This window comes from Chanos chanos, chromosome 12 (genome assembly GCF_902362185.1).
Source record: "Chanos chanos chromosome 12, fChaCha1.1, whole genome shotgun sequence".
In the NCBI taxonomy this organism is placed as follows: domain Eukaryota; kingdom Metazoa; phylum Chordata; class Actinopteri; order Gonorynchiformes; family Chanidae; genus Chanos; species Chanos chanos.
In genome coordinates this window covers 13,052,794-13,079,091 of record NC_044506.1, presented here as the reverse complement: position 1 = coordinate 13,079,091, position 26,298 = coordinate 13,052,794, and the positions used below count along the sequence as shown (strand labels likewise).

At 41.1% G+C, this 26,298-nt stretch overlaps 1 protein-coding gene across 1 annotated transcript; it reads left to right on the top strand.

Annotated features, from left to right (window-relative positions):
- Positions 1–1,778: 1,778 nt before the first annotated feature.
- znf516 (zinc finger protein 516) lies at positions 1,779–13,923 on the top strand. The gene is made up of 4 exons (XM_030788499.1): positions 1,779–3,552; positions 6,774–8,069; positions 10,580–10,687; positions 13,718–13,923. Exons 1-4 carry the CDS (start codon positions 1,779–1,781, stop codon positions 13,921–13,923), a joined length of 3,384 nt encoding a protein of 1,127 aa, XP_030644359.1.
- Positions 13,924–26,298: the final 12,375 nt, after the last annotated feature.

Genomic DNA, 26,298 nt, shown 5'->3' with positions numbered 1-26,298 from the left:
CACGTTTCAATAATAACCCCACTGCTGTTGTGTGTGTGTGTGTGTGTGTGTGTGTACGTGTGTGTGTGTGTGTGTCTAACACATCACCCAGTCAGGAACATGACCACTGGGACAAGATGCTCTGTTCATTCACTTACTAAAAATCAAAACAGTATAAGTTGTTCATAAACAACATTAGAAAAGATGAACGGCTATTACTTTGAAAGTTTAATCAGTCGTTTTGTGTTTTTCGGTATAAAACCATGTTTGTTACTTGTGCAAAACAGCTTAACTGCACTAAAAAGTGCCAAGAGCTGATAAAAAGAAGGTGTTTTGAGTCTTGTCTATTCTGAGTAGTAAATAATAAGCTTGGTATAAGAAAAAAAAAAAGATTTCTATTGTGCTCTAATCTCTGACCTCTATACTACGTCACTTTGTTTTATGCGTGTGTTATAGCAAATAACAACTACACTTTGTTTATCTTGATAAGCTTGTTATTTTAGTGTTATTTTCTCAGAGGTTCGTAGAGGTAGTGGAGTGGCTCTTTGTGTCTGTCTGATGAAATGTGGTTGGTTGATAATGGATTATTGATTGGTGGGTGAGTGGGCTGGCCCTGAGGCCTCATCCTGGATGTCTCTCTCCTCCCCAGTGCTGAATGCAGCGCTTCACGCTTCACTACACACACTCAATTTAGGCCCCCAAGCAGACGGCTATCGCTCATTCCGTACTGAGGACTGAAGCAGTGCAGAGGCTGGCACCGCTGTCCTTAAGACACACACACACACACTCACACACACACACACGCACAAAGAACAAGTACAGAGATATTCAGATATAGTGTTCGCTGAGACATACGCTTGATATTCTGTTAAGCATTGTAGAAATTTCTTAGGACAGCTCATTTCTACATAATTGAGACACTTTTTGGTACACTTGGAACTGCTGGAAAACAAGACAAAATGGCAGGATATCCTGATTCCATTCAGGGGTGTGTGCTTGTAGAGCTAAAATAGTTAATATCCTTCTTGGTGTAACTATTGCATGTAAAGGGCTTGTAGAGTGGTGAGTTTGCTGACATGTTTTCCTCTGATCATTCAGTCATCTGTTATACTCTCTGCTTGGTCAATCTGCGTGTGAACATGCAAACAAAACAAAAACATGCCCCTCAGGTTGTTGTCTCTCCCCCCTCTCTCTGTCTCTCTCTCTCCTCCCTCTTCTTCCTCTTTTTGTCTACCTCTCTTTCTTTATGACTTTTTTAAGCATACAAGAGTATAAGAGAGATCAAACAGAATGTAAAACATGTAACTAAGTACAATCAGCTTCTTCTAAAATACATGACCCTATACCTCAGACATTGTTAGATATGATCTTTCTTGGTAAGCATAAACGTAGGTGTTGGACTCTAAATGGAAAATTGGATTTGAAGTGAGCAAAGCGCACGAACTTATATTTAATTAAAACAAGTGTTTATTGCCTAACCCTATTACACACACATATGCACACACACACACATGTCTAATTCATGGGCTGTGTCCTCACATCATATAATTTTTTTTCCTCTTTTTTTTTTCATCAGGTCATAAAAATGAACCAGATCCTCCTAGAGGTATGATGATTCATTGTGGAAGTTGGTCCAACTGCAACACTAAAAACAAAGATACATAATTGCTAGGAAATCAGAGATGACTTTTATGGTGAAGAGAACTTTTACTGAAAACGTATGACACAAGTAGACAAGTTCATAACACAGAACAAATTGGACAGCAGATAGCAGAGCATCCAAACATCAAGACCCTGACATGGAGGTCGAGCAACAGGAGGTCGCAGCCGAGGAATCCCTTTCCAAGGCCAGTCCCACTGGCCCTGACGAGAAGTCTCATGGCCACACATGTGAGCTGTGTGGCCGAAACTTTCCTTTCCTTAGCTCTCTGTCCCAGCACATGAGGAAACACACTGGTGAGAGGCCGTACAAGTGTCCTCATTGTCAGTACCGTTCGGCGCAGAAAGGCAGTCTGAAGGCCCACGTTCGTACCCACAAGCTGGATGGTCTCACGCAAAGCCCCGCGGATGGTGAAGAAGTGGAGGAGGAAGATCAAGAAGGGGGTGTCCCTGAAGCACAGGATGGTTGTTCTAGCCCCACTGAGAGCACCTCTGCCTGCAACAATGTCATTAATGGTGAGGAGACCACCAAGAGGCGGAAAAAGGGGGTCAAGAAAGAGAAACTGGTTAGTGAGGGCAGCAAGCAGTCCTTCCAGTGCTCCCTGTGCAGAAAGAAATTGTTTAGCCAGGCTGAGCTGGAGCAGCACATGCAAGAGATTCACAAGGTGTTTAACTGTCAGCTGTGTAGTTTTGAGGCCTCACAGGAGGATCAGCTTCTGGCCCATGTGGAGAAGGTACATTCCTCAGAGGAAGGTGCCACCACACCAGAGGGCCTCACTGTGGATGGGGCAGGAGAGGAAAACGAGGGCGTCAGAGGGAATTTTCCATGTGGGCAGTGTGATCAGGTGTTTACACAGGCCTGGCTTCTCAAGACACATATGAAGAAGCACCAAGGATCCCTGGACCACGGTTGTCGCATCTGTGGACGCCGCTTTCGGGAACCCTGGTTCTTACGAAGCCATATGAAGACCCACAGCACTAAAACAAAGCCCAAAAGTGAATCAGATCCTCCAGCTACCATCAACAATGTGGCACAGGATGAGGCAGGGCTTGTAAATGATGTTTGTCTCTATGAACTTTGCGCCAAATGTGGCAACTTCTTCCATGATCGTAAGAGCTTGTGGCTGCATGAAAAAGTCCACAAACACATTTCCGATGGTCGCAGTGTGAGCCCCACCCGTCAGTCTCCGCATGTTGACGATGATCCGCAGTCTCCCGCTGGAAAGAGACGCTTCTTGGAATGCTTGAACCTGAGACCAGCAGGGACAGGAGAGAATCTTTTTGAAGGTAGCCTTGGGAAGCGAATTCCAGAGCTGGACCCAGTGAGCAGCTACCAGGCCTGGCAGTTGGTCACCAGAGGCAGAGTGGTAGAGGTGTCAGAGAAAAGCCTTGGCTGGGAGGAACGACTAGCAGATGCAGATGTAGCATATGATCGGGAAAAAGGAGAGTATGTGCTATTAAAGCAGGACAAAAGGAAGAGACAGTTAGAGTCATCTCCTGGAAATCCTAGCAGCAAGAAGAGGCGAGGGTCTGCAAACCAAGTTTACAGTCAAAGCGGTCATGCTGGCGGGGTCACTCCTCATGGCAACAGCGAGAGGAATGGGCCAGCCATTACAGGCGACCTTAGCCCAGATAACTGCAATGACTTGGAATATCGTCCCTCTTCCCGCACTAGTCGCAAGAATGCCAAAACTAAGACCTCAGAGTGCTTGGAGTGTGGGAAAGGTTTCCGCACTCACCAGCAGATGGTGATACACATGCTTATTCGACATGGTGGCCTAAGTGATGGCACAGAGGATGGGTCCCACTCTGCTGGCCTGGGCAGCACTTCTAGACCTGCAGACTCTGCATCAGACTCTCCTGCAGCCAGTGCCACCAGGGAAGCAAGACAAAGAGGTCAGCCAGGAGATCAAGGTATGTGGAAATTGGGATGCAGGGACATAAGAACAAGAATATTGATTAAAATGTTATATCTTAGACAACAATATACTACTTTAAAAGAGAAACAAGTGGCTCAGACATTATCATATTACAGCTGTAGACATTAGCGGCTTAAGAAAATGTTTGCTTATGAAGCTTGTAGAAGATTAATGAATTGAGACAGTGTTCGTTTTTTCTGATTTATATCACTTTGACACTCTGTGGCTCTTACATGCCTTATTTTGCACAGTAAAAATCAGATACAAATTTCACTGATGTTGAATTGACTCAATTGAAAATGTGGCAAAGCTGCAAATTTACTGTACATTTCTTAGCCTCCAGATTAAAACGGAGGGAGAGTAATATGCAGGATATAGTCTGGGATCTAAACGTTTATCCTCCAGATGACCAGAAATGACACTGAGTCAAGGATTAATGATGGATAATATGAAAAAGGCTTAGCAGCTATAGAGAGCTCACATAATCATAATCTACAGAAAACACACAGGGGAGACTCTTTGATTGTTTTTACTTGCTATGAATAGTTATATGTAATTATAAATGAGTGTGGGTTTTTTTTTTTTTTTTTTTTCAATTTGAGAACTGTGACTGAAAACTTTGTGTGTTAAAAACAGTGTGTCACTGTTTTGCTGTTACGCTCTTGATGATCAGAACTCAGATGTACTGCACTATATTTGATTGAGCAAATGAGAAAATGTACAGTGTCTAGGGCTGTGAGAAGTGGAGAAGAGGGGCATCTTGTGGAGATACAGAGAATCACAACTGAAACAGTGAAAATAAGCTATTTGAGCTAGGACAGTGTTCCTCGCATCCAGTCCTGCGGGGCTGGGGTCCTGTTGTTTTACACCTGTACTACATAAAGAGAATCTGATTTTTCATTGGGAAACAAGTGTGTGTACTCCATAGCCAGTCAAAAGCTATAAGGGTTTATTAATAAGAATACTAGCAAGACTTAGACCCCCCAGGATTCAATTTGGGGAGCCAATGTCCCCAAATTGAGAGAGAGAGAGAGAGAGAGAGAGAGAGAGAGAGAGAAAGAGAGAGATAGAGATTACTCATTCCAATAAGAAAATAATTGCATACATACATATATATGTATATAATCTCACACACACATGCACATGTATGCACGTACATACATGTAAGTATGTTTTCCCGTAATCATGCCATTGTCACAACTTGTCTAATGTGGCATATTTATCTCTTTTGGCATGTCATGAATTGAACACTTTAACATGAATTCCTCAATCAGATTTTTTGTATACAAGCCCCATTGTCACCTGTCCTTTTACCTCCTTCTGTGCTGTACTGAGGTATGTAAATAGGCCTGCACTGAGCAGCTGCACTTGATAATAATCTGACTTCCTGTGCAACAAACGGATCAGTGTTAAATCCATGCAGCTGCTTTGCCTGTTTTTGGTTATTTAGAAAGCAATAACAGCCACTGATTTGTCAGGTTTTCTGCTGGCTGACTGGCTCTAAACCCCACTTTGCATGCTATTTCTGAACTTCCTGTCTCAGGAAGATACAACTTCTGAAGATGTATGTGAATTCTTTCCACTTTCACTCCCTTTTTCTGTGTAGACCTCACACAAGACAAGTCCCAATAAATCTCTGAATTTTAGCTGTGTTTCCACTTTAGAAGAAGAAACACTGTACTTATTTAGTTATTCATATATTTATGATCTAATAAAATTTTGTCCTCAAAACCTCATTACTTAAATGTATTCATTAAATAAGCAGGTCATGAAAAGTCCAAAGTGGATATAAAGCCAAACCAATAACACATGGTAGTTATTGGACATGCAGCTGTGGATTAGAAATGATCCATTTGTGTGGCAACCTCTGAACGCTGTCTTCCCTGCCTTTTTTTCGCCATTTTCCTTGTTTTTGCCTTTTTGGATTCAATTTGCTGCAAAAATTCAATGGCCACCCATAATGCTTCATATCCCAAACAGTGTCCAGTGAAAATAAATAGCTCTGAGAGTGAAAACTGTGAATAGCATTAATGGTAAGATTTACTAGAAAGGACTCCCTGTCTAATTTGGCTGAATCTCTGCCCTTCTTAGGCAGTTTAGCTGCAGGAACTACAGAAAGCCATCAAATTTAAACCAGATGGCTGAGAAAGAGAGAGAGAGAGAGAGAGAGAGAGGGAGCGAGGGAGGAGCTACTGGTGTGAACGAGGGAGCTCATATCTCACACAGGCCAAATGTAAACAAACATATCCTTGACATATGAGAGGAAATGCATCACAGCTTGTTCCCAGATCCTGTAGATTTTCTTGCTGTATTCTTGCCTTTGTCACGTGAGCCAAAAGAAGGCGAACTTTGGTTGACAGCCACTGATTAGATATATTTTCAGATATAGTGCCATCTTCTGGTTTAGTTCCATAATGAATAGCTGAATTGTTGTTGTAAGTATAAATTCTTTGGTATGTTTTAACATTATTTGCAGTTATATCAAGATTTTCAATATATTTTCAAGAAATTGTAGTTTGGTACAATTGCAAGTCATCAAAAATAATTGTTTCAATAAAATAAAAGTACTGTAAAATGTAGTTACTTTCAGCCCTTGGACTTTGATGGAACATTTCATTATATGAGTGTCCTTGATTATGCTTGATTATGCTCCTAGAGAAACAATAATAGTATCACATACTGAATGTGCCTTTGTGACAGGGAAAAAATCACTATATTATCACAATATTCTTAAAAAAAATTTTCTCAGAGTTCCACATGTGACTATTTAGCACAAACATAAAGTTTTGATACACTTGTGCTAATAAATCACATGTCATATGTGGGGTCATCGGTCCCTAGTTTTATGGTCTAAACAACATCATCAGACCAGGTAATAATAGATACTGTCAAGTCACTGTGAAATCATGGTACGAGTTATGGTATAAGGCTGCCATCTTGTGGTTTGGGACAGACCCTACTTTCTGATTAAAAGTTGGCTGTATTGTTTTACTGGATCCTGGAATGCAAACCAGAAAAGAACACTGAATGTCCAGATTCCGTATAGAATGAATACCCCCCACTGTTTGTCAGGCTTTTTTTTTGTGTGTGTGTAACAGTAGCTATATTTCAATGTAGTAATTACATAATGATCTTCCAATACTTAATGCAGTTTCTATTAAATAATATTACCATGACCAATACTAAGTCTCAGTATCTGTGTACCCTTTGTTACAGATAAAAAGCCATACACATGCAGTCACTGTGACTTCTGCACTTCAAGCTCTGCTGCCATGGCAGCACACATGCAGACCCAACATGCGCTCATCAAGGAATGGGAGAAGAGACAGGGCGCCTTCACCAGTACACTAAACCAAAGCCACGCACAGCTCAGCAGCACCCTGTCCTCTGCTTACAGAGGTTTCCCTAGGCTGAGGCATGCCCTGCTACAACAACCCTATTGGCCCTACAACACCTCATGTCACCCAGAGGGATCAGGCCTGCGAAGCACAACCTCTCCCATTAGAAAAAACGAGACGCACCGGGAAGGGAAGGGCAAAGGGGACAGAGAGTCTAGCTCTGATGACAACACTGATGCCAGTCTCCTTAATCTGTGCATAGGGGGTGGTGACCCAAAAGAGGGAGTGTCAAAGCCCTCTCAAACTACCCTGGTCAGACACCAGTGTCCATATTGTTCCCATGCTACATTCTACCCAGAGGTCCTCTGGATTCACCAGCGTGTCGCACATAAAATTGACAGCAGCGTGCTGGCTCCAAAATGGGCGCCCAGAAATGGCTTTAAGAGTATCAAATCTTCACTTGAATTCAAGAGACGCACGGGACCTCCTCCTTTCCTGGAGGGCAAGGACTGCCCGTCTCTGCCCCAAACACGGACGTCGCGTACAAGCCCACCTGAACCCAGCCCTTCGGGAGCAAAGAAGACAGAACCTCGAACGAGCAGTTCCGAGTCCGGTTCTTCACTGACGAGGGGACATCTGCCAGCTTCGGGCCCCTCGGGGGCGTCCCCTCAGTCTTCTAAACAAAAGGGGAACAGGTCAAAGCTTGATGAGTTGGCATGCAGCACCAAACCCAAAACTGAAGCACAGCAAAGCTGCTCTTCTGCAGCCACCTCTGTGAAGCCTTCAGCCAGCTCTCAGAGGTCCTCATTACCCAGCCCAAAGACAGGGAGTAGAGTGATGGAGAGCAGCCTACTTCCTCAAGAGGGTCTGCGGTTTATGCTCTCCAGTAAACAAAACCCCTCAGAACACAGGACAACGAAGGCTTCTTCCCAACACACCCCTGGTAGAGCTGACCAAATTGTCCAGGCCATGCATTCCTCTGCCAGCTATGATCCCTGGGGCAGACTGGGCATTGGAGGACCTTCAACTCATGCACAGCTGAAGAGGGAGCTGTCGACAGACTGCCCAGAGGCTACGGGGGACATTTTAAATTTCCTCAAGAATTGCAGCCCTCAAGACCTGGCCACCCTGTACCACCACTGGGGCTTCAGCAACGCCATGCTGGAACAAGCAGGTAAAAAGGGATTTAGTCCCCACATTCGTGACACATACTCTTCTTATATATATTTGTATATACAACACACACATACACACATACAAATACATACATATATCATCAAAAGGCATCCAAAGAATCATAAAAAATCATATACTTATGCACATATACTTTGAAACTTTATCTAAAACCACTGAAAGACTCCAAGGAGGTTTTTCTAAGTTGTTTATAATTATGAAAAATTTTTGAATGCTTCCCGCTTGGACCCCATGTTTGCAAGTATGTTTTTATGTCGGATTTCTCTGAAGCCTGTGTCATCTGTATCAAGAGATTCCTGTGACAGATCCACACAGTTCATTTCAGTTCAGCTCAGTTTTATTAGTCAAATGTAAGTTAACACAGGGTCAATGTTACAATGAAATGTATTACACGAGAGAAACAAGTCAACTCAGCGATAAGAGCATTAGTCGTACAAAATACAAATGTAAGATAAAAGATATTAAAATAAAAAATGGTATGAGCTATAAATAAAATATAACACTATACACATGAACGAAAAGGAGGATTAATGTACAAAAAGTGATGAGTGTATAGTCTTTAGTATTGTGCGTATTGCACAGTATTGCACCCTCATATGTTCATGTTTTAGTCATCACTATAAAGGTAAATATAAGGTTAAATACACCTTAAGTATACTCTCAACCTTCAAGAAAGTTTCAAAAAGGAAACAAAAGGAAACAAGCTTATCTTCTGTTGCTCACCAATGTAATTTTGTGCAGTAAATCTGTTTCAAACAAGTTAGGACATTATAATGTCACGTGGCTAACATGATGCTTCTCAGAGGACCTCTCTGTGGACTTTTGTAATGGATTAGATGAAACAGACACGAGATCTGTTGTGGATTATTAAGTTTCTGCATTAACATCCTTACCAAGGATTGTTAAGGGGCTTTGTGACCTGCTGAGACAAGTGAAGATTGATGTGTATGGTCATCACTAATCAGGACAGAGATATTAATAATTTAACAAAGAAGCATTAACACAATGCTTTTACTTGCCACACATGAAAATAACAAAAAAGAATTGGCAAGGGCTAAGTGGCATGCACGCCATCCCATATGTAGAAGGTTAATGGAACTATTGAGTAACGTCTTCATCCACATGCAAACTGCGAAGTGTGCAAGAACCAATTTAGACAGCCAACGCTGAAAGGCATTTCTTGCTTTAAACAACATGCCTCCAACACCGTGTCAGGCAATCTCTGAGGGGTTACAACGCCCCTGTGCCACGAATATGCAAAGTACCAGACAGACAGAGAGAGAGAAAGAGAGAGAGAGAGAGAGAGAGAGAGAGAGAGAGGGAGAGAGAGAGAGCGAGAGAGAGAGAGCGGGAGAGAGAGAGAGAGAGAGAGCAGGGGGAGAGAGAGAGAGAGAGAGGGAGAGAGAGAGAGAGAGAGAGAGAAAAGGGAATCAAATTAAACCACCAGCTGCTTTGAAAACTGATGATTGCTGGATTCTTATTTGTTTTTCTTTTTTAGATTATTTATTTATTATTATATTTTTATTCACTTTAGTTTGAAGACAGTTGGCCAGACGGCAGTCAGTGGAGGCTGCTATGTTCAGAGTGCCTTCATTGTTGAACTACTGAGAGACAGAAGACCTCTCTGTCAGCTGTCTGGCCTGATAATATCAGCCTCCTCTTTAGCCCTTTGAGTCACATACAATAAAGTGACCTTTCCAGTATTAGTTTTTCCTTTTGTTTGTCCCATCCGCCGTGCTTCCTGTTAGCACTGTTCATGCATGCTAATGGCTGAGGGACGCATGTTTACTGAGGCCAGCAGAGGGGCGTCATATGCTGCTGCCACCCACATTCTCAGTCAGTTTGTCACCAGGACGACACAGGCTTGGGGTCAGGACAGGTAGATACCCAGCACCAGGTGATGGACAGAAAGGATGGGTGGGGGGGTTTGGGGGGTTCTGTCGGCACTGTCTAAGAGCCCCAGGGGATGCAAGGAACTGGCCTGCTCCACGTTCCACTCCATCCCTATTACCTCAGCGGCCGGCCTGCTGCCACATGGGTGTCCAGCCGATTGGGCGGCACAGCAGAGGTTTGACAGAGTAGGGGTGACGGCTGGGAAAGCGTATCCAGCTGCTCGGCTGGAGGAGGAGAGGAGGAGAGAGAGAGAGAGAGAGAGAGAGGGAGCGAGGGAGGGAGCAGCACACCTGACATGTGACACGGTAGCACAGATGAGGGCACATCATGGGGCGATGCTTTTAATTCGTGGTAATTTATGCGGCCACTCGGGCCCTGTGCACGTCAGCCTGTCAGCTGGCTGGCATGATGCGGTGTGACAGCTCTCATCCAGGCCCTGAAGGTAGCCTCACATAATGACACATTAGACATACTAATGATGTTTGCTGCTCTCTCTCTTTCTCTCTCTCTCTTTCTCTGTCTTTTTCTCTCTCTCTCTCTTGTGGCATCTACATGTTTTTCCTCTTTAACTTTGTTTTCCTTTCAAATCATGCACAGCTGGGATGGTGAGGTCAGGGGTTCAACAAGGAGAGCACATCTGCCCTGTGTGTGGGAAGAGTTTCAGCCAGCCCAGCCACTATCGCACACATATGAGATCCCATACAGGTAAACTGCACTTATGCATACACCACATCTGCACATATTCAAGTATCGGAGACACACACACAAAATATCCACACGCAATGTCCTCCATACACCTAATCCTGAATATTTTTCTCAGTGCCGTTAAATGCTGTTTCTGTGTGTGTATGAATATACATGTTTGTGTCGCATATTATTATATGTTTGTACCCATTTGTGTGTGTGCGTGCATGTGTGTGTGTGTGTGTGTGTGTGTGTACTTGTACAGCTATCCTTGTGAAGACCAGTTTTAGTTTTAGAATTTGGGAGTGAGGACATTTTGGCTGGTCCTCACTTCTTCAAAGGGCTGTTTGAGGATTAAGACTTGGTTTTACAGTTCAGGTTAGAATTAGGTTTAGATTAGCGTAAGGGTTAGGTTTAGGCATTTGGTTGTGATGATTGAGGTTAGGGTAAGGGGCTAGGGAATGCATTATGTCAGTGAGTGTCATCGCATAGATAGAAGTACAAATGTGTGTGTGTGTGTTTGTATGTGTGTGCGTGTGTATGTGTATGTGTATGTGTATGTGTGTCTGTGTGCGTGTGCGCGCACACTTGAGTCATCTTTCTGTCCTTGAATGAAACAACCTCGTTTTTTTTTTTTTTTCTCACAAACATATTTGCTTGTGACTCTGACCTGTGAAAAATCGTATACATTATTAATCAGATGTCAGTTATGGAGATGTAATTGCGCATGTTAATGAACTGCCTGGCCACCAGTCCAGCAGAATGACCATCAAATGCTCACTTCATGTATGTCACCAAGTACATTGCCCAAAATGAAATGAAAAAAAAAAAAAATGGAACTCCTCCCTTTTTCATTTCAATCCTCATAACCTTTGAGGAAATACTTCCATTGTACAGATTTTTTAATGCAGTTTACATGCACCTCGACCCTCAGATAATAGTCATGTGCTATGTGTAATTGGTTAAATGAACAGTCTCCTTCACTTTGTCAAGCAGACAGTGGTTAGGGAAGCAAAGCAGTGTGATGAGTAAGTTTGTAAAAGAGCGTGTGAAGGTTGTGTGTGGAAGCCAGCATGATCCCAAGTGACAGAGGCCAAATGGTATATTATACAGGCAGAGGCCTCTCTCCACACATAGAGTTATAATCAACGTCATCAGTGATTGCTTTCTTCATTGTGAGCATTCAAATGAAACAGGGCAGGAGCCTGGGGCTTCCATTAGCATACTCGCTAACTCTGTATGTCATCTTAAATTGGTAGTTTCAGTTCACTGTCTGCTGCTGCCTTGCTAACTGGTGATGCTAATCTATGATGGTCCCGACTAATGTTAACTGAATGTGTGAGTCTTGTTCGCTGTCTGAGACCTATAAAATGGCTTCCCTTCTCCATTTTCTTTGTGAGCGCTGCTTTGAAATGCCCAGGTAGGCAGTAACAAAACTGTGAAAACATCACATATACTGGAACAGTGACAGGACAGTACATTTAGCGTTTTTTTGAATTTTGCTCAAAGTTGTTCCGTCATTTCATGTCATGGTGGAAAAAAGAAAAAAGTATCAAAGCCATCTCACTTTGATCTTTATTTTTTTCTGTTTTTAACTGGACCCCTTGTTCCCACAGTGGTATTAGAGTCCATTGGACTCATGGGAACTGGAGTTCAACCACTGCAGAGGCCCCCAAACAAGTACGTTCCATCGCTCATTGGGATGTGTTGTGTGTATGTGTGTGTGGGTGTGTGTGTCTCTGTGTGTGTGTGTGTGTGTGGGGTTTTTTTTCTTTGTTTCATTGGGAAGGTTTAACCGTTTTTGTGGCACTGCTCACTGCCATCATTTCCCATAGTACCCTATGCAGCGATGTCACTCCAGTGTCACTAACTGTCTGCCCCTTTCACAACAATCATCCCTTAGAACTTTCCAGGCTCTACATATTCACACTGATATACCTGCTCTGTCTGAGATGTTCTGTAGACACTGGAAGCGCAAATGGATTACATTTTTTGTAAGCACAAGAGAAGTGCGAGTCGTCTGCAAGGATGCCTCCCTTAATGAATTACCCCTTTGCATGTGTTGCATATTACCAATGGCTAAATCAGGCAGAGACGAAAGGTCAAATTAAATATGTACCCTTGCCTCTGCCATGTACTGACAATAACCTTTAATGTAATTTAGTGGGGTTGTTTTTCAATGGGAATTTCACTTTATTTTCCCTTAGGGACAAGGGCGGATGCCCCTGCGGAGTTTTCACCACGCATAGACCTTATCAGGGCTTCGAGTGAGACTCCTGCTTCAGATAGCCTTGATTAATTGTGTCTGTCTTCTGTTTTTATGAGCGGTGATTTATGATAATGCTCCTTTTTCAGCTTCTCCAAATGACAATTATTTCCTTGTTGGTAATTCATTCATTTTTCAAAAATAATAATACGGTGCAATTGAATGGCAGTCTCATTTGTTTTGTTCAGGTGTGTGGGATATTTTTATGCAATCGGTGAAGACAACGTTGTACATCAGTCTAATTAAACAGTGAGCGGAGGACCTGTACAATTATTTCTCCACTAAGCCAAAAGAGAGAAAGACGAGGGGAGAAAAAACTAGGTCTGTGTGTGGTTGTCAAGTATGCCTTTCTCGCAAACTTGATATGCCCAGAGTTTAGGCATCCTCCTTTTGGATGACGTCTTTTTGCTCAGGGGAACATAGGCAGTGATACTTCTGTCTCCCAGTTTCTCTGTTTGTACGAGCAGCTGACAGAAACAGAAAACAAAAGGCTGACGTCCCCCTCGGGGTAAACAGTCAACCGTCTCCATATGGCATGTCATCAGCCCATCAATCATAACCACAGCCCCTCCCTGGTGCTCCCAACCTGTCTGTGCTCTACCTTAAGAAAAAAAAAAACAAAAAAAAGGCACTGCTTTGACAAGCAGCACAACACCACCACCATCTACTCCCTCTCTCCCTCCATCCATCTCTCTCTCTCTCTCTCTCTCTCTCTCTCTCTCTCTCTCTCTCTTTCTCCTTTTGGCTCTGACCCTCCCTTTCCCTTGTGTGTTTGTTTGTTCCAGGTGAGAGACCTTTCCGATGCCGCTACTGTCCCTACAGCGCCTCACAGAAAGGAAATCTGAAGACCCACGTCCAAACAGTGCACCGTCTCGCCTTTGACAACACGCAGTACCCAGATGGGAGGCTTCGCCAGGGTCCGTCCACTGACCCAACCCATTCCACCCAGCAGAAGTCAAGGGAGCAGCCCCTCTCAAAAGACTCGGACTAAGAAACATTTTCCGGCGCGGATTTACATGCACATACCGAATGAAGGCATTATATCCTCCGGTGCCATGCACTACCCTATCAAACCAGGCTCTTACTTGCTATTCTATACTTCAAATGCCAGCTCAGAACTCCAAACCAAAGTCATCTGAGTTCTTCTCTCCATTCACCCTAAGACAATCAACCATCACCAGTAAATTCTCTAGACTCAACCTTGTGAGGGTATGGGCTGCACTTAAGAATAATCTTTAAAGAAGCAATTAAGCATGGCTGATGCTATTAACTACAGATCATTTTTTTTCTCTTATTTGAAGGAATTACCCTGTTCCTATCGCCCTTGACCATAGGTTTGTTATTTGACTCTTGAGGTTAGTTTAAAATGCTTAGTTTAATTTGCATTTGCGTTAAAATTCAAGACAAAAGTAAGGGGGTCACCTGATGGACATCAGTAATGCCAATCATGGATTAAACAACTACATGTTTACATCAACAACTGGCAATCTTTTACAAACACATTCTCCCATTTACCTAGAATTCGCTAAAACAGTACTTGAGGGCAAGGCAAGAGTTCTTCAAAGCATAAGGAGATCATAGAGAGTAGTGTTTTGAAACCTGTGCGTGTGTGATCCCCCCCTTTTGAAATGCTGCTTCTGAACTCCTGGAATGAAAAATTGTAAAATGAACTGATAGCCTTAGAGTTAACCGTGTGTAAAGTATATTTGTGTGTGTTTGTGAGAGTGTGCACATGCACAGGACTAAGCGTGTGTATGTGTCAGTGTGTGTGTGTGTGTGTGTGTGTGTCTTTGCAAATGTGTGTGTTTTACACCTCAGGACTTCATTAAGATAAGATTCCAAAGCCTGTATTCACAAACCTGTACACTTGAGTACTGGTTGATGACTTGCAGGGAACTACAGTAGCTTACGTTGAGTTTTGGTACACACAGGCTCTAATACACAGAGTGGGCAAGAGGGCAAACCCAGGGCACTGTTGTAAAAATATACCAGAATTACTTTGCACTATCAGAAACAGTGGCTAGAGTTTTATTAATAATTTGAATATCTGCTTATGAACATAACAATTTTCACATCCGTTTTTCAAATAAAGTAATGCTCTGCTAAAAAAAAAAGTTGCAAAGTAAGCAAATATTTTTGTGTTGGTGTAACCTGTTTCTTCAGGCAAAGCGAGGAACATGTTGTGTGTTCATTTTTGCCTTTAGCTTTAGTTCAAACTGAAGCTTCCTCTGTATTTGTTTCATATGAAATGTTTTGCCATAATTCACTGGATTTTCCTTCATTTGAACCCAGACCTCAAAAAGAAAATACAGTTTGCCTGACTGCACATCAGGATGTAAAGCCATGGAAAGTTGCAATCATCAAGTTACTGCTGGAGGATACATTTGAGTTTCAATGTACAGTACATAGATTCTTGATACTCAGTCTGTTTGTCAGTTATCGCATTTAAATTATTATATTATATAGAAAGACTAGCTTGTTAGATCAGATCAATAGGATATTGAAAATTGTCTGTTTTTACAAGGACAGAAAGAGAGGCTTTAGAATGCCATATTTTTTAGACGTTAAAGAAAACAAAATTAAAAGGCCATATATTTCTATGAATGTTAAACGGTGTAATGAATAACAGTAGTTATTTGCATATTTAGTGATCCACATTTGTGTACGTTCAAATGCATTTGTATGTTCATGGCCACAAACAATGTAACATTAAATGAAAAATGCATATATTGCAAATTACTAGTGACCATGTTTATTCAAGCTAGAAACAACAATTTGTTATTTTGAACATGGTTGTTTTAACCTAATTAATTTACAGAACAACTACCCAAACTACCCAAAAAAAATATCATTACTCTCTTATCACATGTGTAGTACTTACTTATCGGTTAAATGCATCCCAAATAACTAAGTACTAAATAAAAAACATTAATGAGATCTGTACTGCACTCTTTTAAGCGTGTCTGTAAGTGTAGGAGAAGGACATAAGTCTTGTCTTTCAGCTGATTTAAAACAGTAAGAGTATCAGAACACCACAACACAAATATGTCTGAGTATCTTTTTCTCCCAGCACTGTTAATTTTCTGGTTTTTAAGTAGTTATAGTTGAATTAATGGAGTATGCATATGGTTAAAAGAGTTTTGTTTTTGTTTTTGTTTTTTTTTTTAGATATATTTTGAGAACTCAGTCACATACATGTAACTGTCAAAGTAAAAGCCTTGAACTCTCAGAGCACCACCATCTCTTATACAGTACTTGTTCATTGTGAAATCTTTCAATCTTCAAAATTAAAGTTTACCTCTAATACCACTTTACCTTGTGCTGCCTGTTACTATCCTGAGTTAGGGTATTCCAGCTTGTACAGAAAAAATGAATAAAAAAAAGAATAGAAAAAAACAAAAAAAGAAACAAGGTCATTTCTTAAAATTTGAATTGTTCACCCCCACCCCCTTTCTGTCTCTCATGTCATGTGGGGCTCAGATGGATTAGCAACAAAGAGTTTCACAATGAGACTGAGGCTAATTGCATTGATCTGTTCCACTTGTGCATGCATAACTCCTGCTAGCTATGTGCATTAAGACAAATGGCCTGGGATTCTCCAGCTCACCTGCACAGGATAACTACCCTACACTAACATCTGCTACATCTTTCCCTTGGGCCCCTAAGCTGTGTGAACCACAGCAAGATCTTAAATCTAATGATCAAACTTCTTTAGTCTTAAGACCTGCTACTGTATGAAAAGTCATCATTAGTAAAAAAAAAAAGATTTCAAGTCCCGCCACAATGGTCGAATTACAGCACCTAAGAATACCTGTATGTAATATCAGGCTGACCTTGATGCATTGATTATGCAACAATTGTACAACCTAAAATAAAATAATTTCCCACTCCCAGTTCAGTCCACAAAATTCTATCCTCATGGCTAATATCGATTAACACTAAATCAGGCTCAAATTAATAGAGAGTGGAAAGCATCCGTCTCTTAAGTGTTTGAACCGAGCCAGATCCACTTCACCGCTCATAACTTTCACATCTCTGCCAGGGGTCAGAGTTGGACTGGAGGGTTGTCAGAAAAGTGCTTGAAGTGGCGAAGGACACTGTCATTGGTAGTGGAGCAGACAGGAGGAGGGAGAGAACACACACCAGGCCCCAGAAGCCTCGCCGACAAAAGGCCAAAGGAATTTACAACACTTCAAGTGTTCCGACACCGGAACAGCTTCCGTGGCGGAATATGTAAATATGACGCTAATCAAACGATCTGGAATTGCAAATGCCACGGAGGGTCGCGACCCCGAGCCTTGCTAATGGAGGGTTTAGGGCGTCCGTGGAGCAAGCTGGAGTGACAGGGACCACGGGGCGGAGTGCGAGGAGCAGACCCCTCATGGACGACCTCTGCCTGAAGCCTCTGAGAACACTGACAGTAATGAATGGAGAGACCTGTTTATGCATATCAACTATTATTTACAGGCAAACAGCTGAGGCGAGCGCAGTCATCAGACCTCATAGACTCCCATCACAAGCTGCTGTCTGCTGAGAACCCTGCCACTGAAACAAGACTTCAAACAAGAAACCTTTCAGTTAGAGGTTCATTTTATGTACTGTAATGGATTTGGATATGCTCAGCCCAATATGACTAAACATTTATCTCCAAAGGAAAAAAAATAAATAAATAAAGGCACCGGGTGTCATCTAAATAAATCTTAAAATTTAAATACTAAGTAAATAAATAAAAACGTACAGTTGTTCGTAAAACAAACGAACAAGCAAAAACCTCTGTGCACTGTGACTGAGAACTGAATTGATATATGGATTCATGTAACAAACTGACATATTACAAAGTTTATTGATAGCAGTCAGGACCTGGGGGATGATCTATCAAGATGTGTTTATATTCCATTATATTTCAATCAGATTGATTATTAATGCTGAAACGTAATTAAATGTACACTTGGAAATCAGTCAAGACAATAAAAAATATGAAAGGAGAAGAAAATCCAGTGAGCTGTTGTAGTGTGAGGAAATGGGATCAAGAGCAACCTTGATCCAACAGCTGTTGACTGTATACTGGAAAGCTACCAGCCTCTCAGACTTATGTGACTGGTTTTCCAGACACAGAGTGAGCTTAGTCGCAGACTAAATTTCACTGTTAACGGGTATTCTCAACTCAAAATCCCTTTTAGTCCTGGACTAGGCTTAATCTGTATACAGAAAACCAGCCTTAATGCTGAGTGTCAACTCTTTGTGTTACGGCATGACTCATATCACCATGCTGGAGAATTAGTTTGATCTAAAGTATGCTAATCAGAACTTATCCATTCGGTCTCTACCCTTAAAGTGTGAATGGTTCCCAGGACATTCTATGACATTTAACATCGCCTTCACTAATTTGGGTTTAATAGGCAAAAAGTGATTAGCATTAGCATTAATGACATTTCATCCATTCCCGCCACATTCATTTTCTTTTTGCTGATACTTAACGGCTAATGCGTATGTGGTGGGTTCTCGCAGCTTAAACTAATGCCATGCTTTGGCAGAAATCGTTCAGTTGCATGCGATGCCAATATAGCCATATATTTAGGACAATGCAAAGGAAATAAAGAAAGATTATCAAAAAGAGACAGGAAGTTGGAGAAAAGCTTTTAAAGTAAATCCCGCTACACAAGACTTATTATATCAGTCAGTGACTCTTAACAGCTAGCAGAGGTCTTCCATTGCATGGAGAGGTTTATTGAGGTTAGCTATTTCTACAACATCTTCAAGCTAAAGTGATCGATCCCCTTTGTCTTCTGCAAAATGAATGCTTTTGTAACACATATACATACATTTCATTAACTCCTCATATACAATAAAACAAAGCACAAAGTTGTGATTACTCCTTTGGCCATAGATTGTATTTTGAAGTGCTTCGTTTTCACTGTGACTGACCGATGTAGACTTGAACTGCATGTTCTCTTATGCATACAACTGCATTCATTCCTCTAACAATGCATTGATTTTCCATACACTGTTTTGTTGTTGTTGTTGTTGTTGTTGTTTAAGTAGTGTAACTTATCACTGCTAAAATGGAGACCCTTCCCCACACAGAAGAGAACATATTGTGCCCTACCTTTGTCCTAACCTGTGTGATTGTTTAAAAGCTGAAGTAGAGCTGGGACAATAGCTCTATCACATTGCCCTCAGTGTTAACAAATGTGCACCTCCAAGTATTCTCATGGGAAATGATCAACCCCAATGCTGATGGACAGTTCAATCTCCCACTTAGACATCTTTAAGAAGGACGTGGCACTCTGGCCAACCACCTCTGGCCTAGCCAAGCCTTTGGGTACTAAATGCATATTGGCAATGTGTCTGTGCCAATGCAATTATTGTGAAGGTTTAAAGTCCAGTGTAATTTTCTAGGGGGACTTCTTTATTGGCATGGTCTTCCATATTGGCACTTGTGATAGGGAAAGAATTTCAGGCCAAGTGGAGTGGAATTTGTGATTAAGCCTCTTTCCATACACTGAGCATGTAATGAACAAATGAGGAGAGCAGGAGAAGTCTCCCTAAACACACACCACTGTTCCCTCTGAAACAATTACAAATATTGTTGTGCATATTTTATGCTAATGACTAGAAGAGGCCAGAGAGTGACTCAAACAAGAATGGAGGGGAGATAACAAAGAGCCAAGGTGATGTTTGGATTCTAATGTGAGGCACTAATGTGAGTCAGTTAGATTTTGTATTTTGTCGTACTTAATGCAGCTGCACTTGCCAATCACTGAACCAGTAACTTCTGACACATGCCACTTTAAAATTGTTAATTGTCTGTGTAGAGACTTGAATGTGCTCACACATACTTATAAAGGAGAACAAAAGGAGAAAAAAAAGGAATGAACAAGAACCTCTGAAAAGCACAATGGTGTTATGTGAAAGATTAAACAATAAACACTATACTGTGAAACAAAACTGATAAGACAAGAGATTCTGAAGAACACCATAGTCAGTCTCATAAAATTCAGGTTCTCGCCTCCAAATTTCAGTTATTTGTATGGTTTTAACCGTTGAAACTGCTCTTTCAATGAGTAAATGAATCCAAAAGTTTTTATTTATTTATTTTATTATTATTATTTTATTTTTTTTTACCCCTCACAGCACACCAGGGAGCAGACTTTGTCAGCAGCAAGATAAATACTCGCTCGGAAAAAGCAAGCAATTTGAGTCTTTTGTATTACACTTGACAATCACATTGGAATCTTTCACCCTAGAAATGCTAATTACTCGCAGCAGGAGACAGTTAGGGAGAAGGGCGCTGGAGTTTAATGTATTCCTCTGTTGCTGTAAAGTCGACAAAAAAACGCTGCATTCGCTTGGCTCGCTGCTCAACGCTGGGATACCTTAAGCCAAGCACTGAAGGATTATGGTTAATGGGACTGCTTTTAATGAGCTAAGAGTGACTTTATGAAGGTGAATTGTACGTAAGCATACATCTATACCAAGAAGGCAGTAATGACTATCATTGCACTTGAGTTTTATACGCTTGTCTTATGCGGTTTAAAATTCCCCCGGTGACGTCCGTAAAAAGCGAAGCTACAGTTTATAAAACAAACAGATATGGGCCCTCTTAAATTATTATACAGCTCTGCTACAGCTCATGTTACCAGTGGGGATATATATATGCATTTTTAATGAAAGTGTCACAATGACATGAATAACATTTTGGAACTTTTTTAAAAAAAAAAAAAAATTCAATTTATTTGTCTATTTACTCTGTTCCTTAATTACAGCTTAGACTGAAAGAGTGTATTCAGAAAGTCTGTTGAATTAATGATATTGCAGAAAACTACAAACATGGAAAAAAAGTACTGTGAACAAGGTGTAGGACAATTAATGAGAATGCAAACTGATTCATCAGCCTTTATAAACAGATGATTAGTATGGTCTGTATATTAGAAAGCAGTCTCTCAGCAAATTCTGACTATGGTGAGGATATCAGCATGGGTTGGTTGACTGTTACCAGGGCAACCAGGAGATGGCGCACAATAGTAAGCTGAGCCCCTTGAGTTGCAGTAAAACTGCATGTATTACAGTGGGAGACGAAGGAAAAGATGCCTCCAGAATTTTCCTCACAGACAGGTCAATGGTCACTTTGCAATCTATGGGGAGGAAAGCAAACCAAGGTAACAATAGTGTGTAGTGATTTATGTATTTCATATACTTCTGAAGGTAGAACTGTTCAAATAAAATTGGCCTAGAATATATTTGCCTATGAAATTCTGTAAATAGCTGGATTGGTTTTAATTTTTTTGTGTGAACAGAATAACGCCTGGGTCCAAATTCACCTGCCCTTGTAATGTATTTCTGTTTTTAATTTTTATATCGTACTTGATCATTTTAACCAAGCTTAAGCTGAATACAGTTCGAGATGTACACACACACACACACACACACACGAGACATGACAGATTTGGCGTAGCTCTTCTAAACACATATCTTTCCTGGTTAGCCCTGTGCTGTCAGCTCCATTAGCTCTCATTGGGAATGTCCTTTGGGCCATCTCAGCTGAGGCCCGTGCGCAGCGGACAAACGCGGCCTCCACGTCACATTTGGTTTGGACAGGGAACATCAGGATGGCTATGTCTCGCACCACCCCCTCGGATGCGCACGCACACACACACACACCGGACAAATACACACACAAACATGCACGCTCGTGCACACACACACACACACACACACACGCTCCGACTCTGACAGTGTCAGTCAGTAGCCTAAAAGACACAGATCATATCTGGTAGCGGTGGAGTCAGGCAAGGCGTTTGCTGCAGGGCTCGTAGAGTGGATAGCGTTTCAGGGGCATATGTTCTTTGGCAGTGCCGACTTTCTTTCTCTTTCTTTTTGAGTCAGCCAGCCAGCCATGGAGGAGATAGGCTGCCGGCTGATTGGAGTGACAGCCATCCCCCCTGTGAATGGATAGGCATAGAGGACAGGGGCCCCACTCACAGCTGGAGAGCTACAGAGAGGGTCACGAGACCCAGTGTCCAGGCAAGGGAGAGAGCGGGAACTTGCATGCCCCAAACACGTAGGCTTGACATGGCTGCCTACGCACACAGAAACATACAGGGCTCATATTTCCACAGCAAAAAGTACAGAGAATGAAACCCAATAAACAAATAAATATGGTGTGCACTAGATCTTCACTCTGCAGGACGCAGCCTCCCTACTAGTTATATGTGTTCAGCGACAGAAATACACACACATACACTTAAAGGAGGCCACTGATTACACACAGTCCAAGAATGTAGCCATTGGTGAACGCTACTATCTGTCATTCTATTCCCTATCAATCAATATAAGTACAAAGCTTGCAAATTAATATTACAATGGTTATTGGTCTGGGGATCAATTAACTTTAAATGGAACATTTCTGAAATGTTAATTTTGGGAAACAATCTACCTTTTTAGTGCTGTGTATTAATCATTAGTAAATGCCACTTAACACAAGGTTAATTACACTCTTAACACCGTTCATATCCATTCTCAGTCAGAGAGCTCTTGTATGTGTCATTTGGTAGTCATAATCTATATTACAGTAGATTTTAAGTGCCTGATTGATGAACAGCAAATAGAATCTGCCCATCATATTAAAACATAATATAACAACCACACAACGAGGTCAAGTTCAGGAGAGAAGGCTGGGAACTGAGAGGAATGGACAGTGTGCACTCAAATGAAGTTTCATTTATTTTAAACTCCGGCAATCATCAACACTTGATTAAAATGGATGGGAAAATGAGCACAGTTGACAACAAATATAAAAGCTTCTGTGTTATTTATAGTCTCTCTCTGCACTCTACTCCTTGTTGAGTGTTTGTTAGACTTAAATGAATCAGGCACCATATGTGTTTATATTAACAGCAGACATTAAAGAAGATATTCTAAATAGTCATACGTACAAGCGGTTCATTTAATGTGTTACCTACAGATAGTTACAGTAACATAACATAAGTTCATTCATCAAACGTTGCTGAACTTTTCAGCGAGAGAGGACACAGAGGCACCGAGAATGGTAGTGTGCAGTTAAGGGTGAATTTTGGGTACGGCCATTTTGAATGCCACAAAGAAAAGAAAACACATGCATAGAAACTAAAATATGTTCAATTGGTTTTTGCACTCATTTAGTATTCTTTCTCTTTATCCTTGACATACCTAGTTTGTCTTTCTGATAGTTGTGCAATGCTCTTTAATACTCTTTAACAGGACTTTATTCAGCAGCGGTTATGTTTCCCTGAGAGAGCAATCAGCCATATATGAGTCACCTAACAGAGAGATTTATTTACCAGCTCCGTCGACAAGGGCATAGTTTCAGCTTGTTCTAAGTTCTGCAGCTTTCCAATAAAAATATTGATTAGAAGTCAACTTACTGCGGATTTAATTTGTTTAAAGGGGTGAAAACTGGTAATGCATTGTAATATCTCTATAACCTGAAAACCTAATATACTTCTTCATGTTGTGGCCTTGTTTCACATCTGTTGCACAGACATTAATGATATTGGAGATTTAATTTGAAAAAAAAAAAAAAATTGCACATAAATCAAAAGCAGGCTGATTTGCTTCTGCGTTGCAACACCACATTACAAGAGTGCAGAAAGCTTGTATTCATTTTACGACGAGATTGACGAGATTTTTAAAAGGTGCGGTCTGTCTAATTGAAGGTAGATCCTAAGAATGGAAGCATTTTTTGCTGATCCCTCCCTCTGTGTTGCCTTGGTATAAGTATAACGCTAATATTCTTAAGTAGCTCCAGTCTGGATGTAGTGATTCCATTATATGTCTAAACTGAAACACAGTAAAGAAAACACACATATTATCGTACACATTCACATTAACGAACTACAAAACACAAACTCTTCCCCTGCTTCGCTCTCTCTCTGTCTCTCTCTCTCTTTTTGTCTCTGTTTCTCTCTATCTCTTCCTCTCTGTCTCTCAGTTTCTCTCTCTCTCTCTCTCTCTCTCTCCCTATCTCTCCCTCTCTCCCCTTCTCTGCTCTACTAGCTTAAATACCTTATACATTCTCATTCCAAGGGTTTCAAAGGGCTAAGTGGGTGGCGGGTGGGTCTCCTTAGCCTGCTCTCTGGCATCTTATATTATATTTTGTAATAATCACTGCTATCAGGCCGTCCTATCTCTTTTTGTTTCATTTCCCGCTCATTGGCAGCCACGTCTTCACTGTCACCTTATCCCTCATGGATGCTTTGTGTAACAAAGCTCCACAAAAGAAAGCTTGGACTGAGGAGGCGTGAAGCTCGCACAGTGTGTCATTAACTCCTTTCTTCTGCCTGAGAGGAAGACAGCAATCTGACTCTCTGCACACGACTATACCACCCTTCTACTCTCCCTTAACACTATTTATTAACATATCCCTGCCAGCAACAGGTACTTTGCTCTTTGCACCTCACGCCACCTATAGCTTTAGGTGTCATAGCATATGTTCAGCTGTCATTCCACTATTATGTTAGAGAGGGAAAAGGGTACCTGTTTTACATATCAATAGATAAATAGGAGCTGATGTCGTATTAAAAGCATCCATTGGCTCTAACTTTTTATTTATCCATTTCTCTCTACAGATCTATTGTAGAAGAAGTAGTGTTACGCGTGTAGCTACTCTTTCAATCACCTCATATAATTGTACGGTTATTCCTGCTTTCATGCTAAATTCAGAAAGTTATTAATACCTGAGGGAATTTTCTTATCTGTATTTGTATACCTGCCGGTAGAGCAACACTCTTAAATGTCCACCCTTCAATAAACAATTAAATCAGTTGAACTGCTGTGTGAAAGCCACATGTCTGTGGAACAACAAAATATAATTGGTAAGCACGTGCTGCTAAATTCACTGTTGTTTGAAATTTCATTAAAAGTGCACAGATTACACTAAAGTCTAACAGCGCAGAAAACCATTGAGACAACAGGGAGACTATTGTCATCTACAAACGGGAGCAATTTATATTCTGCCTAAATGTTTCTTTTACCATTTTCCAATATTTAATTTCAAACAATTACGTAAAAAAGCTATGAAATTCACATATTTCTATATTCAATCTAAAAAAACCCAAAACAATAATTAATCAAGTACAGCGCATGTAATGTACAAGCTGTTCATTTATGTGCTAAAAGGTACAGACAACAACAAAAACAACAATAGTTATCTAAATTGTTATCAGCGATTGAAGGAAGAGAACCTGAGTTCATTTACAAAGTCTGGTGAATCTTTGCTAAAAAATAAATAAATAAATAAATAAAAAAACAGGAGGAGGACTTTGGTGAGAGCACCATCAGTACATGAAAATATTCTGGCACTCTACACGTGTAAATTGTCTGTCCTGTCTCTGCATCTCAGGGGACCGAGGACAGGTGGCCATCATAGCACTAACAGATGTTGAAGAAAAACACTGCTGATGAGATTGTCTGGCTACAAAGAAAAAGGGATGTGAAAATGAAGTCAGCACTTTTGTTCTCCATCAAACCCCAGGCCTCTATGTTGGTTAGCTTGTAAACTTTTGTTCCCCTGTGACAAAAATGGCACCGAGCAGAGGCATTTTTTTTTTTTTCTGTGGAATTACAGATTTGCTTTTGGCTGTTAGCATATGAGCCCCTTTCTCTAGCGTGAAGAACTGTTTACGGGAAGAGTTATGAGTGGAGGCACCAGTGAATAGATAATTTACAGCATAAAGTGTCTCCATTGTCTGAGCGCAAGGCTAACGACAATGCAAAGGACAATAGAACAAAGTATGCCTTTTCTTTTTCTGCTGAGCAGAGGAACTGTGCCAACATAATGGATTTCTATAGCAACACATGATTCTGAATGTTGAAGTCTTATTTTCTCCTGTTAAGCCAAGCCTGATTATAGAATGAAAGGTGTTAATTTAAAAAAGCTGCGTGTTCGTGCCAACTGCCCTCCTATACTGTTGAGCTGAGAATCCAGTCGATCCATTTAAGTTGTACGTACAGCTCTCATTGTGGTACAAAACAAAAAGCTCAAAGAACAGCAAAAGCTACAAAGTGTGGTAAGACACTGTTATTGCTAAATGTTTATAACTAGAAAATATAAATGATTCACTGGTATAAACTGACAAACAATGGTTATTCATGTTTGGAGGATGAGATTTATGGGTCCTCTCAGTTCAAAGACCTATAAGTTACATCACTGGGTTATATTCCAGACCCAAGCCGTTCCAGTCCCACAACTAATGCATAAACTAATTAAGGAACATGAGGGGGAAAAAAAACATCAGTTTAGACATTATAAATAAAAGAATCAAAAGGAATCAAACAAAATCAAAGAAATAGAAATTTCAGAAAGCGATAGCCTCCACTTGGGAAATGT